Source organism: Chrysemys picta, unplaced genomic scaffold, assembly GCF_011386835.1.
Source record: "Chrysemys picta bellii isolate R12L10 unplaced genomic scaffold, ASM1138683v2 scaf820, whole genome shotgun sequence".
Lineage (NCBI taxonomy): Eukaryota > Metazoa > Chordata > Testudines > Emydidae > Chrysemys > Chrysemys picta.
Window position 1 is genome coordinate 1 of NW_027053527.1, and position 19,326 is coordinate 19,326.

General features: G+C 53.8%; 1 protein-coding gene across 1 annotated transcript; it reads left to right on the plus strand.

Annotated features, from left to right (window-relative positions):
• Positions 1-461: 461 nt before the first annotated feature.
• Positions 462-14,108, plus strand: LOC135979417 (maestro heat-like repeat-containing protein family member 6). Its single transcript, XM_065579785.1, has 8 exons — positions 462-559; positions 2,424-2,564; positions 4,774-4,950; positions 10,649-10,804; positions 11,686-11,787; positions 12,056-12,158; positions 12,604-12,663; positions 13,668-14,108. Exons 1-8 carry the CDS (start codon positions 497-499, stop codon positions 13,850-13,852), a joined length of 987 nt encoding a protein of 328 aa, XP_065435857.1. The 5' UTR covers positions 462-496; the 3' UTR covers positions 13,853-14,108.
• The last annotated feature ends 5,218 nt before the right edge of the window (positions 14,109-19,326 follow it).

A 19,326-nucleotide genomic window follows, 5' to 3' on the forward strand; every position in this document is an offset into this window, starting at 1 on the left:
TCCTGGGCCAGAAGGTCACCTGATCTTTGTTCACCTTTAGCTATCCCCTTGCAAGGGGGGAAGGGCCCTGGCCATTTGTTGCTAGGAGACAGATTGTCATCCATTTATGCACACTGGAGACTTAAGAAATGCATAGGGGAAACTGAGGCACCCACACAGTATTCAGAGGAAACATTAAGAACGGTCCCACTTCGTCACACAGCCCAGCACTGCGCACTCGGAGCTTGGCCTCGCGGAAGGGCTCCCTGTAGAGTGATTAAGGGTCTGGGTCTCTAGCAGTTAGGCTGCTGGGCATTTTAAGCCAGCAGGAACTAGTCCATGCCAGCTGCACGTGACTAGTCACCCGGGATCCCCTGTCCTGTGGCACTGGTCTGGTTAGATTTGTAAATGGAGAACCAGTCCTTGCCCACCTCAATGATGTGGTGTTTGTGTTTCCCATGCCAGGGCCATGGTTTCGGGCAGTTTCCAGGAGCGTTGCTGGATTTTCCAGGAGCTGATGGCCATCCTCAACTGCAGGGATGATAGGCGGTACATCCCGGCCATGGCGTTCTTCATTCAGGTGAGCCTCACCGGCGGGTGAGGGTCGTGAGAACAGCCCTAGCCCAGCGGTGACTGTGGCATGGGACTGACCTATGGCCAGGGGCGGCAGGTTTGTAGAAATGTTGGTGGTGACCAGCAGAGCCCGCCCCTCCAAACTGCCTCCCACCTGTCTAAGTCTCTGGGAGGGAGTTTGGGCGGGGGGAGGAGGTCTGGGGTACAGGCACTGGGCTGGGGTAGGGGATTGGGGTGCAGGAGGGGTGAGAGGTTGGGCCCTGGGAGGGAGTTTGGGTGGGGGAAGGGGCCTGCGGTGCAGGCTCTGGGATGGAGTTTGGGTGCTGGGTGCAGGCTCCAGGCTGGGGCAGAAGGTGGGGGTGCAGGAAGGGGTGAGGGGTGCAGGCTCTGGGAGGAGTTTGGGGGCAGGAGGGGGTGTGGAGGGAGGGGGTACAGGCTCTGGGAGGGAGTTTGGGGGCCGGAGTGGGGTGTGGGAAAGGGGTGGGGGTGCAGGCTCTGGGAGGAGTTGGGAGGGTGCGGCGCTTACCTGGGGCTCCTAGGCAGGGCAGGCCTGGGGGCCTCCGTGTGCTGCTACCCCCAGGCACTGCCCGCGCAGCTTCCTACTGGCTGCAGGGGCGCTTGGGGTGGGTGTGACGCAGTAGGGAGCGGGGTGGATTGACCTGGGTATGTCGGTTAGTTTTACTGGACTGTCTGCATGGGGGATGGGAGAGCAGGGGATGACTTTAGGTGAGGGACAGTACCTGAGCCTGTTAACCTGAGCCAGGAAGGGGGGTGGGGCAAGTCGACACCTTTGCCCTGGAAACTGGACAAAGGGAGAGGGGGAGAGAAGGAGGAGGAGAGAGCCTGCAGGAGGGGTTTTGGTTTCAGTTTTGGGCTGGGTGGGAAGAGGCAGGGAACCCCAAGTCTGGGGTCTAAGATCCTTGCCCCCCAGAGGGACCTGGCTGAAGGGGTCCTGGTTGTACTTACAAGCCCTGCTTGGGACTGTGTTCCTGTCATCTAATAAACCTTCTGTTTTACTGGCTGGTGAGAGTCACGGTGAATCACAGGAAGTGGGGGGTGCGGGGCCCTGACTCCCCCACACTCCGTGACAGTGGGACACAGACCCACCCCACTCAGGGGCCGCAGGGAGGGGCCGGCAGCCATGTGGAGCAAGCAGGCAGGAAGCCGCTCAGCTCCGCTGCACTGCGGGTGGTGAGTGGGGGCCCCGGGCTCTTTTAAATGGCCCGGGAGATGTGGGGGCGGAAGGCGGGGCCGAGGCCCATGGTGCCCAGGCACCGGGGGTCCATAGAACTCGCCGCCCATGCCTATGGCCAGGAGAGGAGTAGGTGGCTCTGGGGGTGGGTGGGTGACCAGGGGCAGGGAAAGCTCCTAAAGCCCTAGGGGTGGAGTCACTGACTCTGGACATTGTTACCGGCCCCAGCTGGTGTTGCGGGGCTGGAGCAAAGCCCAGAGTCGGGTGTCTCTTGTTCCCCAAGGCTCAGCTCCATAGAATGGTCCCTTGTGTGACCTCGGCCCTGAAGCCCCCTCTGACGTCCGTATGCCATGCGCAGGCCGGGCCCATCCACGGCCAATTCACCTGCCCCCCGTAGACCGGGCGGCCCTTTGGAACACAAGGCTGCAGCCCCCTCCCTCCCTGCTCCGCATGCAGCTGAGCCTTAGTGAGGGAGCAGGGTAGGCCTTGATCTCGGCTGGAGCCTCGAGGGCCCGTTGCGCTAGCAGTGTTTCAGTGGGGCACACACGGTGACCAATCGCGGTGCCCGGCGTACAGCGCATGCTGTGCCCGTGGCAGGTGGAGCTAAGGGCCCCTTGGCAGAGATGAGTCGTGAGGGTCCAGCCCCGTTCTCTAGCTTGTTTCGCTGTTGGTGTGTTAGCTCCTCCAGTGCCCTGACCTTGGCAATAAGCAGGAAGACGCCATCCTGGACCAGTTGAGTGGGCAGCTGAGAGACCCCAACACTGTGGTGCGCTGGCTGGCGCTCAAAGGCCTCCTGAACCTGTCCCTGTGCCCAGAGAAGGTGAGAGGGGAGGAGGGCTGGGGGATAAACCCAGAACCGCAGGGAGCTGCTGCAGGGCTGGGGTCATTGAAACCTTCCATGGGGACATGGCCCTGGCCTCGAGTCAGGAGCCCTGGCTTCTATTCCTGGCTCTGTCACTGACCTGTTTGGTGACCTTGGGCAAGTCTCCAAGCCTGGCTCCTGCGGGGTGTGTCTCTGGGTGTGTGCAGTACCTGGCACTGCCGGGCCTGATTGTGTCTGGGGTCTCTGTGATCCAAAGAACCCTAGCACTAGATTAGCAGCAGAGCTGTGGACTCTAGACCCCAGGGAATGCTGGCGACACCAGTGATCAGGGACGCCCAGACAGAGCCATTTCGCTTCAATTAGGAACCATTTTTTCCTACAAATCCCCTTTTAAAGCCTCATAGGTTTTAACTGTTGATGTCACAGCTCTGTCCCGCAGCACTTGCTCCTCTGAAGAGCTCTACAGGGGCCTTTTGCTGCTAAGATCTCATAACAAGTTTGATACACACAGTATAGTGAAGGCAGAGAAAACCCTTGGGGCTTAAATACACAGATCTGGCAGCCTGGTAAAGAGGAGACAATCTGAAGGCAACTCTCACTAATGATAATTTACTTACCTTGAGAATAGCGGGTCAGTCCGGTTTATTAAACCCGGACTACGATTCGATCAGACGTGGAGAGGGCGTGACTGTCATTCTTTGTCATACACCATTCCCATCGTTCCACACGCCTCAGCCTGGTTTTCACTTGCTTGTGGTTCATTTTTTCTTCCGGAACCGGTTAGCCTGTATTTGACACATTTTTTCCCTGATGCCGGTTGAGATTTTCATAGATTCATAGATTCTAGGCCTGGAAGGGACCTCGAGAGGTCATCGAGTCCAGTCCCCTGCCCTCATGGCAGGACCAAATATTGCCTAGACCATCCCTGATAGACAGTTATCTAACCTACTCTTAAATACCTCCAGAGATGGAGATTCCACAACCTCCCTAGGCAATTTATTCCAGTGTTTAACCAGCCTGACAGTTAGGAATTTTTTCCTAATGTCCAACCTAAACCTCCCTTGCTGCAGTTTAAGCCCATTGCTTCTTGGTCTATCCTTAGAGACTAAGGTGAACAAGTTTTCTCCCTCCTCCTTATGACACCCTTTTAGATACCTGAAAACTGCTATCATGTCCCCTCTCAGTCTTCTCTTTTTCAAACTAAACAAACACAATTCTTTCAGCCTTCCTTCATAGGTCATGTTCTCAAGCTCTTCTCTGGACCCTCTCCAAAAATGTTTTGTGGGGCTGTCTTTGAAAGGTTCAAAAACCAAATACAGAAATGATTGAATCTGGCTTTTAGTAACAGACCAACCCTAGAACTCGTGTGCAAAATTGGCTCCGTCCTCTAGGTTGGGCTGTAAGGACAGGGACTCGGGAGAACCCAGGTTCGGTTCCTGGCTCTTCCAGACTCTCTGGGTGACCATGGGCGAGTCACGTAGCCTCTCTGTGCCTGAGCTCCATGTCTGTACAATGGGGATAGAAATCCTTCCTTTGTGTGCCTAGCCTGTAAGCTCTAGGGCAGGGGACGTCTCTTACTGTGCCTGGAAATCCCCCAGCACAAGCCCTGATTGCAGATAGGCCCTCGAGGTGCTATTTGAACCCCTATAACAATAATAGACTTGATTTATTTGGGGTCAATGTGTTGTGCAGAGAACTTTCCACAGATGATACCCGCTAATAAATACCATCCCCTGAGATCTGGGGTACAAGGAAGCAGCTGCTTATATTGCAGGTAGCCGGGCCTGCTGCCCGTGATCCTAGCTGGCTGTGCAAAGGCTTTGAGGTTCTAACATGTCACCTGGAGGCAGGGGCACTGGAAGACTTTTTATAGTGGAGGTGCTGCACCCCACCTTACCCCTGCCCACACCCCCTGCCACCCCTAGAGCTGGGCTCAGGAGCAGGGCCATGGCTCCAGGAGCCGGGGGCGGGGGAGGTGGATGGAGCAAGGGGACCGAGGCTGGGGCCACAGATGGGGGTTGGCGCAGGGCTGGCAGCTGGGACCCTGTGAGCGGGGCCAGGAGCAGAGCCCCGTGTAAAACCTGGGAGTGCTGCAGCACCCCCTTAGTTCCCATGCTTCTGTCTGCAGGGGAGGTGGACGTTGTTTTGGAAATGGCTTGTGGGTCACTGGAGGGTGTTTTGTAAAGCAGCTCCTCATTTCACGCAGGTGGGGAAACTCCAGCGTCTGCTGCCAGAGGTCCTGGAGCAACTACAGGAGGTAGACAGGGACATCATCGCCGAGGCCATCACCGTGCTGAAAAACATCCTTGCCAGCATGGACAGGCGGAGCGCCAGCCGCGCGGCTGTGCAAGTGGCTGAGAAACTCCTGCCTTTCATTGATGATGTAAGGCCTGGTGGCCCATAGGAGACCGTTCAAACTGCGGACCTGTGAATGGGGGCTGGCGGGTGGGCTAGCAGGGCCTGTGTATGGTCCTAGCCAGAAAAAGGATTGTTGTAAATGATGTGAGCCCATTCCCGCCTTCCTCTGCTACCTCACTCTCCTTCAGAGCGTATGGCAGAAAGGATGGGAACCCTTGTGTCCTGCAGGCCTGCTGACAAGGATCAGGGCAGCCTGGGGACAAGGCTCCCCTTGTGGAAGGACATGCATTCCTGAGTCTGCATGCAGTGAGGGGGCCTCTGCAGCACAGGGTGCTGCAATGCTCTTGCTGGCTTCCAGGGTGACAAGTGATGGTACCTTGGTGAAAATCCTGCCCCTCCTCTCCCTGGCCAGGAATCCCACAGCTGGCCTGGGAGCTCCATAAGGAAACGGCTCCGTTTGTAGGTTCTGCAGCTACCACCCTTTCCTCTCCCCTTCATTCTCATGGCAGCGCAGCGTCAAAGGAGGGCCTAGTTCTCCCCAGGCCTTTCATAACCACAAACTAGCCCCCGCCGACACGTTCACCAGACTGATGTCCAGTCCCCCACTGGATGGTGAGATCCAGCAAGTGGGCAGGAGAAAGGGGCCCATCCATTACTGCCTTCTAGGGGTAACCCCCAGTGGGGGCTCCTGGAGCGTCCACCCACCTCCCCAGCTTTCACAACACTAAATACTACCCTCAGCCCTGCCGAACTTTGCTGGGACCCTGCCGCTCTTTATTTAGTAGTGGCACAGGCCCGGCTCAAGCTGTTCCCAGGGTCTCCTGGACCCCAGCTGCAGGATCTCGCCCTGGTGCGAGCCCTTTAAACCAAACCCCTCTCGGGCCCGGGGGGAACAGAACAGGTTCTTTATGGGGGGGGGTGTTAAATCCAAATAGCGTTAATGAACACAACGCCCATCACCAGGGAAAGGCAAATAGGCCTCAACAACTGGAGGGAAGACCAGCGAGGTGCCAATTCAACATCTGCCTATGCCCACTGCAGTGCAGCTCTGATGCCCCCAGACCGCTCCCATAAGTTTTGTGCAGAGCCTGCCCGGCTGCTCTGAGCTGACACCGGGGGCAGGAGCAGCTGGCTAGTAAGATTAACATGGGATGGAGTCTAGCAAACAAGCCAGGCTACCTGTGTAATGGCATGTTACCCTGTATGATACTGTTTGACTACTAGGTGATGCTCTGTAAAATACCTTATTTCAATGAACCTCAGCTGTATCCAGCAGAGCATTAACGGTTCTTATGATGAACCCATCTGCAGTGCTCAACTTTTGCCAGGGCTTAGCCCTGGCACCTCTGGGCTTGCTGCATCAGTTATGATTGTAAAAAAATTGCTTGAGCCCCAGCACCTCTTTCATGACAAATTAAGCACTGTCCATCTGGTGTGTGTAAACAAGCTCTGTAGGCAGTACATATCTGGTACAGAACATGATATGGTGTCAGGAGTAAACTAAGAACAGAAACCAAAGGAAAACAGCAACACAGGTTGCAGACAGAAGGAACAGCAACGAAGTTTGCAGGACCTCATCAACATGCCCCACTCTGATTCCCCAGAGAACGTCACCTTTCATAACCCTTCACAATGGACAGACTGGAAACAATGTTTGGCACGATTTTGCATTGCAAACAAGCTGCACAAAGGAACTGGGGATATACAGGTATTGACTTTAATTTAGGCTATGGAGAAGCACGCAGAGCATATCTTTACCTCCTTTGACTTTACTGAAGACCATCACAAAGACAACTATGCAAGGGTTGTGGTTAAGATTGATGCACACTTTATAACCGAGGGAAATGTGGTTTATTAAAGAGCATGTTTTCAGCAAAGAATTCAAGAACCAGGGGAAAATGTTGAAAGTTTTAGAAGACCTCTGCATCCCCTGGCTGAAAACTGTGATTTGGGGAATGTAAAACATGAAAATTTCAGAAACAGGCTGGTTATTGGGTTAAAAGATAAAAACCTTTCATAGAGACAAGCCAGGTGAGGTCTAAATGATATTCCCTCACCTACCTCTAATATCCTGGGACTGTCACAGCTATAACAACACTGCTAAAAACCTTTCACAGTAGCTACCGCCGAAGAGAGATTTAACTCTACCCACAGCTATACAGCTAGCAAGAGTCAGAATTAGTCAAACAACAGGCAAAAGCAAATTGAAAAACCTGCAACTAGCTTAAAAGCTACAAACAGACACTTAAGTGTTAAAAGTCTTTCTCATAAAATCCCTGAGGTAAGGAGAGAGAATTCGCAGGCTAAGAGGGACAAATGCCAGTCTACATGCACAAGGTGTGGAAAAGTCATATCCCAAGGGATGATACATGTCCAGCCAGAGGCGCATGCTGTAATAAATGCCTGAAATATGGACATTTTGCAGCTGTTCGTTGCACTGAAGCAGTCAGGGAGTTGACTCATATTGCAGACAATCAAGACCCATTGATTCTGGGATCTATCACTTGTGATGACATGGCGCCCGCCTGGAGAGTGACATTGAATATTCAAAGCAAGACTATTGACTTTAAAGTTGACTCGAGAGCTGATGTCACACAGCTCTGACCCTCCCTCAAGGGATTTTGAACTGCATGGGCATCGAACCAATTTACAAAGACAAAAGCTTTGCGTTCCGTGTGTATGAGATCAAAGACCAACAACCTTCTCAGCTGCAGTGTAGCAGCCATGATGGGCCTAGTGAGAAAGATGGAAGAACTTGAGGATCTGATGCTATTGGGCTTTTGAAAGGTGATCTAGTCCAAATCAACTTAAGAGGCAATGCTGAACCAGTGAACAACCACCTCTACAAGAGAGAGAACTGGGAAAGACTAGCTGCAGATTTTTGTGAATTCAGAGGACATCATTGCCAGGTCATTGTGGACTACTTTTCCAGCTATATAGAAATAATGTACTTGAAAGACATAACATGTTGCAGTGTTATTGAGAAACTGAAGTGTACGTTTGCTCATTTCTGTATCCAGAACAACTAGTGATGGACAATGTCCCACAATTCACTGCAGCAGAATTTAAGTCAGTCTGAATGAAATATGATTTTGCTCATATCACTGGCAGCCCAAATTACTCACAAGCGAATGGAGAGGCTGAGAGAGCTGCGCAGACAGCCAAAAACATCTGACAGCAGGAAGATCCATTCCTTGCTCCTCTGAATTACAGATCAACACCAACAGCAGCTCCTGCATCTAGTCTAGCACAACTCCTCATGGAAAGACAACTCAGAACTACTGTTCCAAGAACCTACTACGAAGTGGCCAGACAGGAAGAGCGCAGCCAAATCAGATAAACAGGCTAAAAGAATCATAGAATATCAGGATTGGAAGGGACCTCAGGAGGTCATCTAGTCCAACCCTCTGCTCAAAGCAGGACCAATTCCCAACTAAATCATCCCAGCCAGGGCTTTGTCAACCCGGGCCTTAAAAACCTCCAAGGAAGGAGATTCCACCACATCCCTAGGTAAAGCATTCCAGTGCTTCACCACCCTCCTAGTGAAATAGTGTTTCCTAATATCCAACCTAGACCTCCTCCACTGCAATTTGAGACCATTGCTCCTTGTTCTGTCAACTGCCACCACTGAGAACAGCCGAGCTCCATCCTCTTTGGAACCCCCCTTCAGGTAGTTGAAAGCAGCTATCAAATCCCCCCCCTCATTCTTCTCTTCTGGAGAATAAACAATCCCAGTTCCCTCAGCCTCTCCTCATAAGTCATGTGCTCCAGACCCCTAATCATTTTTGTTGCCCTCCGCTGGACTCTTTCCAATATTTCCACATCCTTCTTGTAGTGTGGGGCCCAAAACTGGACACAGTACTCCAGATGAGGCCTCACCAATGTCGCATAAAGGGGAATGATCACATCCCTCGATCTGCTGGCAATGCCCCTACTTATACAACCCAAAATGCCATTAGCCTTCTTGGCAACAAGAGCACACTGTTGACTCATATCCAGCTTCTCATCCACTGTGACCCCTAGGTCCTTTTCTGCAGAACTGCTACCTAGCCATTCGGTCCCTAGTCTGTAGCAGTGCATAGGATTCTTCCATCCTAAGTGCAGGACTCTGCACTTGTCCTTGTTGAACCTCATCAGGTTTCTTTTGGCCCAATCCTCCAATCTGTCTAGGTCCCTCTGTATCTGATCCCTACCCTCCAGCGTATCTACCACGCCTCCCAGTTTAGTGTCATCTGCAAACTTGCTGAGAGTGCAGTCCACACCATCCTCCAGATCATTAATAAAGATATTAAACAAAACTGGCCCCAGGACCGACCCTTAGGGCACTCCGCTTGAAACCGGCTGCCAACTAGACATGGAGCCATTGATCACTATCCCTTGAGCCTGACGATCTAGCCAGCTTTCTATCCACCTTACAGTCCATTCATCCAGCCCATACTTCTTTAACTTGGCGGCAAGAATACTGTGGGAGACCGTATCAAAAGCTTTGCTAAAGTCAAGGAATAACACATCCACTGCTTTCCCCTCATCCACAGAGCCAGTTATCTCCTCATAGAAGGCAATTAGGTTAGTCAGGCACGACTTCCCCTTGGTGAATCCATGCTGACTGTTCCTGATCACTTTCCTCTCCTCTAAGTGTTTCATAATTGATTCCTTGAGGACCTGCTCCATGATTTTTCCAGGGACTGAGGTGAGGTGAACTTATGAACACTTTTACAACAGATGTCACACAGAGAACTGCCTTGTCTAGAACCTGGTGCCCGGAGGTGACATGTAACTGCTGATTGGGGTCACCGTTTAAAGGTTCAGCCACTCCCAGAACAGCTCAAGTCACCCCGTCCCCAGGCTGCCCCCTCAGCCTCACCTCCCAGAAAGCAGTGGCCCCTCCCTACAGCAACCAGCTATTGCTCCTGGTTCTCCCTGCTTGGCACAGCTCGCCCAGCCTCCCTGGTCACTGGACTGGTTCAGCTCTGCCAGCAGCCATGCAGGGCGGGGGCCCAGCAGCACCATGTGACCAAGCGGGGCTGGCTCTGATTTAACAAGAAACCCATGCACAGGAGTGGGGCAACCCTCAGCCCACTCCGAGCCCCTGGAGGCTGGGTGGCTTCCAGTCATGGCTTCCAAGGCCCCCTATCTGGGAACTCCTGCACATTTACCACTCCTTGGCCCTGGGTTAAATCCACCCCAGGTCCCTGTGCGTGGCTTGAACAAACACCAGTGTAGGAATTTGCCCCCCACGCTTGGCCCCCTTGGCCTGGCTAGAGGGCCGCTGTGGGTCAACAGCAGTGTGAGCTGGGCCCGCAAAGCGGGAGGACAAACGACACCCCCTCCTTCGCTCTTTGAATCTTTCCTCATCACTCCCTCTCTGCCGCCCCTGTCCTGGCGCTGCTCTGCCCTGAGCATTCCCCCTTGGCTGACACAGGTGTGTGCTGATGTCAGTGTGCCCAGAGCTGGCTGTGAGAGTCCAGGGGCAGTCTCACCCCACCTTACTGCTCTCCCTGGCCAAGAAGTTACCAGGCCAGCCCCTCAACTGGTGAAAATCTGCATCTCTATTGCCGTCAATGGCGCTATGCCCATGAGACTCTGGCCCCAGCTGTGGCTGTATGGCTGGGGGTGAGTTACCAATACCCCCTGCAGGGCAGACATCTCTGGCACAGTGAGCGCTCGCCCCGCTGGGTGAGAATGACTGTCACAGCGTCTCCTCCCCACGTCGTCTCTTGCAGGTGTCCAGCAGGCTCCGGGTGCTCTCCATCACCCTCTTTAAACACCTGCTGGAGCTTGTAAGGGGGCTCGACAGGAGGCGGATGAAGGCGCATGTGCTCCAGAGCCTGGTCCCGCTGCTCCTCCTCGTGCATGATGAGCGTCCCAACGTGTCCCAGGTGAGGCCACGAGCTGGAGCCTGCAGCGGATACCGTTACAGAGTGACCAGTAATTTGTTTTGAGGGGGCAGCATGTGACACCCCCTCTTTAAAGGGTCTCGCTGACAGAGGGCAGGTGCTCAGTGCTCTGACAGTCAGGTGCTCAAAATCACTTGAACGTTGAGTGCAGTAGCGCCATGACCATGGCGCCCCACCCAACTGCTGAGTCTTCCCTGCATCCTCTGAGCCCAACACTCCCCCCCTGCAGCCAGGCTGAGAGATTGGGTGGGGGGAGGGGTCGCCTCACCACTCCTACAGCCACTGGCCTCCGCACATTCCCTGGCTGTGCTGGTGGGAAGAGCACAACCCTGGCCATGGCCCCTACCAGGAGCAGGGCTACCCAGTCTCCAGATGGTGCGCAGGACCCAGTGTGCCCTTGGCCAAGCGGCCCGTACAGCCCGTACTAGACATGAGATGCCCAAGCTGCCCCCCCTCCCCCCGCCCCAGGTGTCTCTGCACATGCTAGCGCTCATGGCCACCATCACTTGGGAGCCAAATGCCACCAGCACTAATGAATTCACCCTCCTACCCACCATGAGGTGGGGAACTGAGGCACAGCATGAGGCCTAGCGCCTCAAAAGTATTGATCACCCATAGGCATTAGGCACCTAAATCCCTTTGCAGCCCTGGGCCTAAGCAACTTGCCTGAGTTCCTGCAGGGAGAGCTGGGAATTGAGTCAGGTCTCCAGCTATTGCCTTAGCCACACCACCGCCCTTCCGCAAGCAACCTGGGGCCGGGAAGCGTTCAGCATGCACGGTCTCCCCGCCTCCGGGTAACGAGGCTAGTGGCTTCCAGCTCCCGTAACCGTGGCCGGCTCGCCCTGGCCCCACTTGTTTTGCAGGTGTGTTGGGACACCCTCAGCAGTGCGGCAGAATTCCTGAAGTGGCACCAGCTTGGTGGCTTCATCCAGCGCAAGGATACCTGGCAAAGCTGTGACTGCCTGGTGAGGGAGCCCTCAGGTCATTCACTGCGCAGCCCTCGTGGTAGGAGCGGGGGAATCGGTGGATAGGGCACCCCCCATTGCCCGGCTCTGTGCCCACACTGAGCCCCAGCCCTGGGACCACTCCTGGCCCTGGGTGTAGTCCCTCTGCGTGATCCCCCCGGCACAGGAAAGAGGGGTGAAAACAGGACATGCGCTCCACACACCTGGAACTCGGCCTGCGGGACGGAAAGGCCTTTAATAACCTTGTGCTCCCTTGTTCTGGTCCTAGCTGACGCGCTACAAGGGGAGAGCCAACAACTTTCTGTGCCAGACCATGGCCTTTCTGGAGAACCCACAGACTCCACTTAGACAAGCGGCCATCAGGTTCATAGGTAACCACAGAGCAGTGGTCCCTTTAACAGGGGGGCTGGATCTGGTCCCAGGCTCTCCTCAGTCCCTGCCAGCAGCGATAAGTAACCCTTGGGCTCCTGATTGTCCAATGCAGGATCAAGGGTGTCAGAAGTCCGCAGGAGCAAGCTCACCCCAAACTGCCCTGATCGGCTGATGGGCCCCCTCTAACCCCATTGCTCCCCATGCAGTCCCCATTCTCCCCCCGCATACCCCACCATGGGCTCTTGGTAGTGAACCCTCAAGGTGCTGTGCTCTCCTTTGGCAACCAGCCCTGTAACCATCCCTGGGGACTCACCCTTTGCCCTGGGGACTCGGGAGCACCTTCCTGGCCAGCGAGGGGCGGGGGAAGTGAGGGGTTGCTTGGAGGGTGACATTTGACACCCTCGCTGGGGATGCGGGGATGTGACGAGCTGTTTGTGTGTGTAGGGCTCGCTGCCCGGCAGCTGGACCAGAGGAGCCAGGACAAGCTGGATGCCATCTGCAACGGTGGGTGGTACCTGTTTTGAGCACTGAGCGCTAGGGGGATGAACAGCCCAGGGCCGTGGGCTGGGTTCAATCTCCGACGCCAGCAACATGATCTCGGGCGAGAGCCACAAAGGGATGCAAAATGTAGATCCCCAAACCCCTGATCAGCTGCCCCCTCACCCTGTCGTGTCTGCTGGTTGGCATGTGCCAGGCACTTAGCCCTGACCTCAGAGCTGCGGCCTGGCAGATCCCCAAACTGGGCCTGAGCTGGCTGGCCTTCAGAGATGATTGCCCCCCCCAAACACAGCCGAGGTGGGGTGCTGCCTCCCCCCTTGCACTCACTAGCCCAGTGTTTGGAGCAGTCACCTCCACGTGGGGTGCCTGGGGTGAAGCCACTGCTCCAAATGAGGCAGAGGTGACGTCCGGTCACCTACCTCCTTGCTGCGTGCCCGGACCCCTGGGCAGCGCAGGGCAGAGCAGCATCTCCACATTTGTTGGCGAATGGCGGGGGGGGGGAGTGATATAGCTCAGGCTTCTCACTCCCAGAGCAGGTTCACAGCTGGGCCTCCCAACCAGAGCTAGAGAATGGCTGAGCTCCCTCCTCGGCATTTCCTGGATGGCAGCAGGGCACCTAAAGTTAGGCGTAGCCTAACAATGTCCAAGCCCCCTTTATGACTCTCCCCCTCTCTGGACCTAAGTGCCCATCTGTGCATTGTGGGGAAGGCGGAGGGTAAATACAGGCAGGAATGAGGTGCTCAGATACTGCAGGGATGGGGCAGTCCTAGAAATAGTGAGTAAATGGGGTTCATTGGGACTTCTTGCCTGTGTCTGGAGGCTCCCTCATTTGTGGAGGGCAGCAGGGATGTTTAGTGAAGGTTGCTGGTTGTTCCTGCTAGTCCCCTGCCTCCCGCCTCCCAGCCTGCTGCCTTCTTGTCACAAGCCGAGAGGTACAGCGCTGGCTTGGTTTGCTGGGGCTCTCCAGAGCTCTGTGGCTCTGACCTCCATTTCCTTCCTTTCAATCTTAGACCTCAAAGGCTTGCAGCAGGACAGCAACTCCTCGGTCCAAAGCCTGGCTTCTCAGACCATCTTCATCCTGGAGGCGTTCAAGAACCACCCGCCAGCCCACAGCAGCCTATGGACATGCTTTCATAGGATAAGAACAATGTGCACTAAGGAGAGCCCGGTCATTGAAGCTGCCCAGCTGCCCTAGCTCTGGGAAAAGCCAGCCTCCCTTCCCTGGGAGCTTCGTGCCAGACCATGGCTTCTTCCCCATTGGCCGCCTGCTCTGCGCAGCCATGTGAGTAGTTAACTGCTCAATAGCTTTCATCACCATGTACTTTTTGATAGGTTTCCATGCACTGTGTAGCATTTACGTCCCGCCCTCCATCCCCATTTCCAGTCGTGTATGTTTTTGGTGCCGTCAGCCATTTTGAAAATTTATTTTGTATTATTTTTCTGTGTTTGGCCGGGGGAAGGTTGTGTACCTGTGTTTTGACATATTTAGAGAAAAAGTATGAATGAGTAGAAAGAGAGACTGTAAGGGGTTCACGGCTCCCTCCCCGTCCGTCTGGGCGGGAGACCATGCCCTTTGCTATGATACTTCCGGGTACCTTGGTTCAGGGGAAAAGTAGCTCAGTGTTAATGGTTCTAGCCTGCAGTCAGGCCAAGTAATGGTAGAGAGTCTGTTTGCCCAGGGCCCTCAATCAGGGCAGGGCAGCAATCGAGAAGGGGCTGTGGCCTACAGGCAGGCAGGCAGAGCAACAGAAGGTCCATTTGCCTGGCCACTGATCAGGGTGGGGCAGCAAGCAAGTAGGGGGACTCTGGCCTACAGTCCAGCAGAGCTGTGGCAGTCTAGGGGAGGTTACCTCTCTGGTGGGAGAGTCAGCACAACCGTCTGGCATCCGGATTCAGGTGGGAGCCAGACCAATGCAGGCCTCCTGACAACCAGGTGGGGAGGCTACCACTCCTGACGTTGGGTTGCCGGGGGTAGGGGAACCCAGGCCCTCCCACTCACCTACCTCCCATCCCAGGGCCCTAATAGAAGCGGAGTGGCCTGCCACTGGGTCAGCGGGGAAAATCCAACTGCAACACACTGGCCGGCTTGTAGTCAATGACACAGCTGAATCTGATTTGGCTTCCCTGGGCTCCTTCCTACACAACCATTCTCTGTGTACATGGGTTCCAGGGTTGTTGTTTGCTTTGGACCACGAAAAAGTTCAAGGAGCTGAGATTACAGAAAAGTGCCATAAAATGTAAAAGGGCTTAAAGCCAATGGGGTTCTCTCTCTCCCTCTTTCTCTCTCCACATACACCACATCTATCTATCTACCCCCATACACCCCCACATCTATCTATCTCCATACACCACATCTATCTATCCCCATACACCCCCTCTATCTATTTATCTATCCCCATACACATATCTAGCTACATCATCCCCCTCTATATATCTATCTATCCCCATACACCCCATCTATCTATCTACACACTCCCCCTCTATCTATCTATGTATCTATCCGCATACACCCCATCTATCTATCTATCTACATACTCCCCCTCTATCTATCTATCTATCTATCTATCTATCTAGAGGGGGAGTATGTAGATAGATAGATAGATGGGGTGTATGCGGATAGATACATAGATAGATAGAGGGGGAGTGTGTAGATAGATAGATGGGGTGTATGGGGATAGATAGATAGAGGGGGAGTATGTAGATAGATAGATAAATGTGGTATATGGGGATAGATAGATAGATGGGGTGTATGGGGATAGATAGAGGGGGGAAGGAAGAAGTAGGACCGCTGAAGACTATAGCCGGAGAGGAGATTAAAGATAATCTAGGCATGGCGCAATATCTCAATGAATATTTTGCATCGGTGTTTAATGAGGCCAATGAAGGTATTAGGGATACTAGCACCGTGACAGAGGGGCAAACAGAATGGGGGATTACCGTATCCGAGGTAGAAACAAAACTCGAATGCCTTAATGGTGCTAAGTCGGGAGGACCGGACGATCTTCATCCGAGAATATTGAAGGAATTGGCGCGGGAAATAGCAGGCCCATTAGCGATAATATTTAATGAATCTGTAAACTCGGGGGTGGTTCCGTTAGACTGGAGAATAGCTAATGTGGTTCCTATTTTCAAGAAAGGGAAAAAAAGTGATCCGGGTAACTACAGGCCTGTTAGTTTAACATCTGTAGTGTGCAAGGTGCTGGAGAAAATTCTGAAAGGGAAAGTAGTTGAGGACCTTGAGGTTAATGGCAAGTGCAATAAATTACAACATGGTTTTACGAAGGGCAGATCGTGCCAAACGAATCTGATCTCCTTCTTCGAGAAAGTAACGGACTTATTAGATAAGGGAAATGCGGTGGACCTAATATACCTGGATTTCAGTAAAGCGTTTGATACTGTACCCCATGAGGAATTATTGATTAAACTGGAAAAGATGGGGATCGATATGAAAATCCAGAGGTGGATAAGGAATTGGTTAATGGGGAGAATGCAGCGGGTGGTATTGAAGGGTGAACTGTCAGGTTGGAGGGAGGTTACCAGTGGAGTTCCTCAGGGTTCGGTTTTGGGACCCATTTTATTTAATCTATTTATAACTGACCTCGGAACCGATTGCAGGAGTGGACTGATAAAGTTTGCGGACGATACGAAGGTGGGAGGCGTTGCCAATTCGGAGGAGGATAGGGATATTCTGCAGGGAGACTTGAATGAGCTTGTGAATTGGAGTATCAGAAATAGGATGAAATTTAATAGTGAAAAGTGTAAGGTGATGCATTTAGGGATGACTAACAACAATTTTAGTTACAAGCTGGGGACGCATTGGTTAGAAGTAACGGAAGAGGAGAAGGACCTAGGGGTTCTTGTAGACCGGAGGATGACTATGAGTCGACAATGTGACGTGGCGGTGAAAAAAGCCAATGCGGTCTTGGGATGCATTAGGCGAGGCATATCTAGTAGGGATAAGGAGGTGCTGCTTCCGTTGTATAAGGCGCTGGTGGACCTCATTTGGAGTACTGTGTGCAGTTCTGGTCTCCCATGTTTAAAAAAGATGAACTCAAATTGGAACGGGTGCAGAGAAGGGCCACTAGGATGATCAGAGGAATGGAAAACCTGTCGTATGAAAGGAGACTGGAGGAGCTCGGGTTGTTTAGTCTGACAAAACGAAGGCTGAGGGGGGATATGATTGCTCTCTTTAAATATATCAAAGGGATAAATACAAGGGAGGGAGAGGAATTATTCCAGCTTAGTACTAATGTGGACACAAGAACGAATGGATATAAACTGGCCGTGGGGAAGTTCAGGCTTGAAATTAGACGAAGGTTTCTGACCGTCAGAGGGGTGAAATATTGGAACGGCCTTCCGAGGGAAACGGTGGGGGCGAGGGACCTGTCTGGTTTTAAGATGAAGTTAGATAAGTTTATGGAGGGAATGGTTTAATGATAAAACATATTAGCTGAGGAATACCGAGCAATAGTAGGTAAATAGTATAATGGCTAGCAAGGGTCAGGCCGGAGACTCTTGCCTACATGCTCGGGGTATTACTGATCGCCATATTTGGGGTCAGGAAGGAATTTTCCTCCAGGGTAGATTGGCTGAGGCCCTGGAGGTTTTTCGCCTTCCTCCGCAGCATGGGGCAGGGATCGCTAGCAGGAGGGTTCTCTGCCAATTGAAGTCACTAAAACACAGGATTTGGGAACTTCATCAGCAGAGTCAAGGGAAGGGTAGGGACGGTTTTGTGGCCTGCAGCATGCAGGGGGTCAGACCAGATGATCATAATGGTCCCTTCTGACCTTAAAGTCTATGAGTCTATGGAGTATGTAGCTAGATAGATAGAGGGGGTGTATGGGGATAGACAGATGTGGTGTATGGAGATAGATAGATGTGGGGGTGTATGGGGGTAGATAGATAGATGTGGTGTATGTGGAGAGAGAAAGAGGGAGAGAGAGAACCCCATTGGCTTTAAGCCCTTTTACATTTTATGGGACTTTTCTGTAATCTCAGCTCCTTGAACTTTTTCGTGGTCCAAAGCAAACAACAACCCTGGAACCCATGTACACAGAGAATGGTCGTGTAGGAAGGAGCCCAGGGAAGCCAAATCAGATTCAGCTGTGTCATTGACTACAAGCCGGCCAGTGTGTTGCAGTTGGATTTTCCCCGCTGACCCAGTGGCAGGCCACTCCGCTTCTATTAGGGCCCTGGGATGGGAGGTAGGTGAGTGGGAGGGCCTGGGTTCCCCTACCCCCGGCAACCCAAGGTCAGGAGTGGTAGCCTCCCCACCTGGTTGTCAGGAGGCCTGCATTGGTCTGGCTCCCACCTGAATCCGGATGCCAGACGGTTGTGCTGACTCTCCCACCAGAGAGGTAACCTCCCCTAGACTGCCACAGCTCTGCTGGACTGTAGGTCAGAGCCCCCCTACTTGCTTGCTGCCCCACCCTGATCAGTGGCCAGGCAAATGGACCTTCTGTTGCTCTGCCTGCCTGCCTGTAGGCCACAGCCCCTTCTCGATTGCCGCCCCGCCCTGATTGAGGGCTCTGGGCAAAACCCCAGGCTGCAGGCCTAGATAAAGGCCTACTGTAGCAGGGTAGCTACCCCGCTCCTGCCTGAGAGGTTTAAAACAGCCCTGGAAGAGGGCTGGGGCAAAGGGAAAAGCTACTGGGCTGATTGGGGAAGTAGCCACAGCTGGGCCATGCCCCAATCAGGCCCCAGCTGGCCTGTATAAGAAGGCTGGGAGCCAGGAGCTCAAGAGTCTCTCTCTGAGTGCAGAGAGAGAAGGGCCTGGCTGCAGGGAGCTAGACAGGGTACTGGAGTGGAGCAGGGCTGGGGAAAGGCTGAGGAGCTGGGGAGTTCCAGTCTGGATAGCCCCAGGCTGTGGCCTGGTAATAGGCCAAGGGGTACTGGGGGTTGCAGAGGGCAGCCCAGGGCTAGGCCAAGGCAGCAGGTCCGAACCCAACCTTGCCGATGATGAGTGGCCTATACTGCAGTCTACCCCAGAGAGTGGGGGCTAGCTGGTGACTGGCAGTGGCCTTATCCTGAAGTGAGGTGGGGTTAGTGGGTGGGGGTTCCCCTGGGAGGGGAGACCTAGCGTGTGTGGGTACTGCCAGGGGGCAGCACCCAGAGCAAGGGGCACCGGGGTCCTGGGAGGGATACGGGAGCCTGAGTGCAGAGGACAGGCGGATCACTGGCCTGCAGAGGGCGCTCCAGAGGCTGGAGAGCTAATTCCCTGGACGACCAGCAGGAGGCGCCACAGGGGTGAGTCCGGATACTCTTACATATGGTGGAGAATGCGGGTATAGCGGTCCACCCGTGACACAAGGGGCCAAGGCAAGGACTGTGGACTATTGCCCAATGCAGAGACTTGAGAACCGAAGGTGGAGAAAACCATGAAGGACTATTATTGGAGAGCCCGTGTGGCCCGTCTCGCCAAGCAGCAAGGCAGGCTGCTCCAGCTGCTGCAGGGGAGGGCACAAGGATCTCATTGGGGTCCAGGCACCTTGGGCAGGAGGCCGGTGCCAAGGTCAAAGAACTGTTGGGCCTGTGGAGAACCAGGACACTTGAAGAGGGTGTGCCCTCACAGGGCCCAGGCGAGCCCTGAAGGAAGGGCTGTGCCAGAGACAGACCATGGACCGACTCGAGTGCCCCCTGTGAAGCCAACAGGGGGGCTCCAATTGTGTT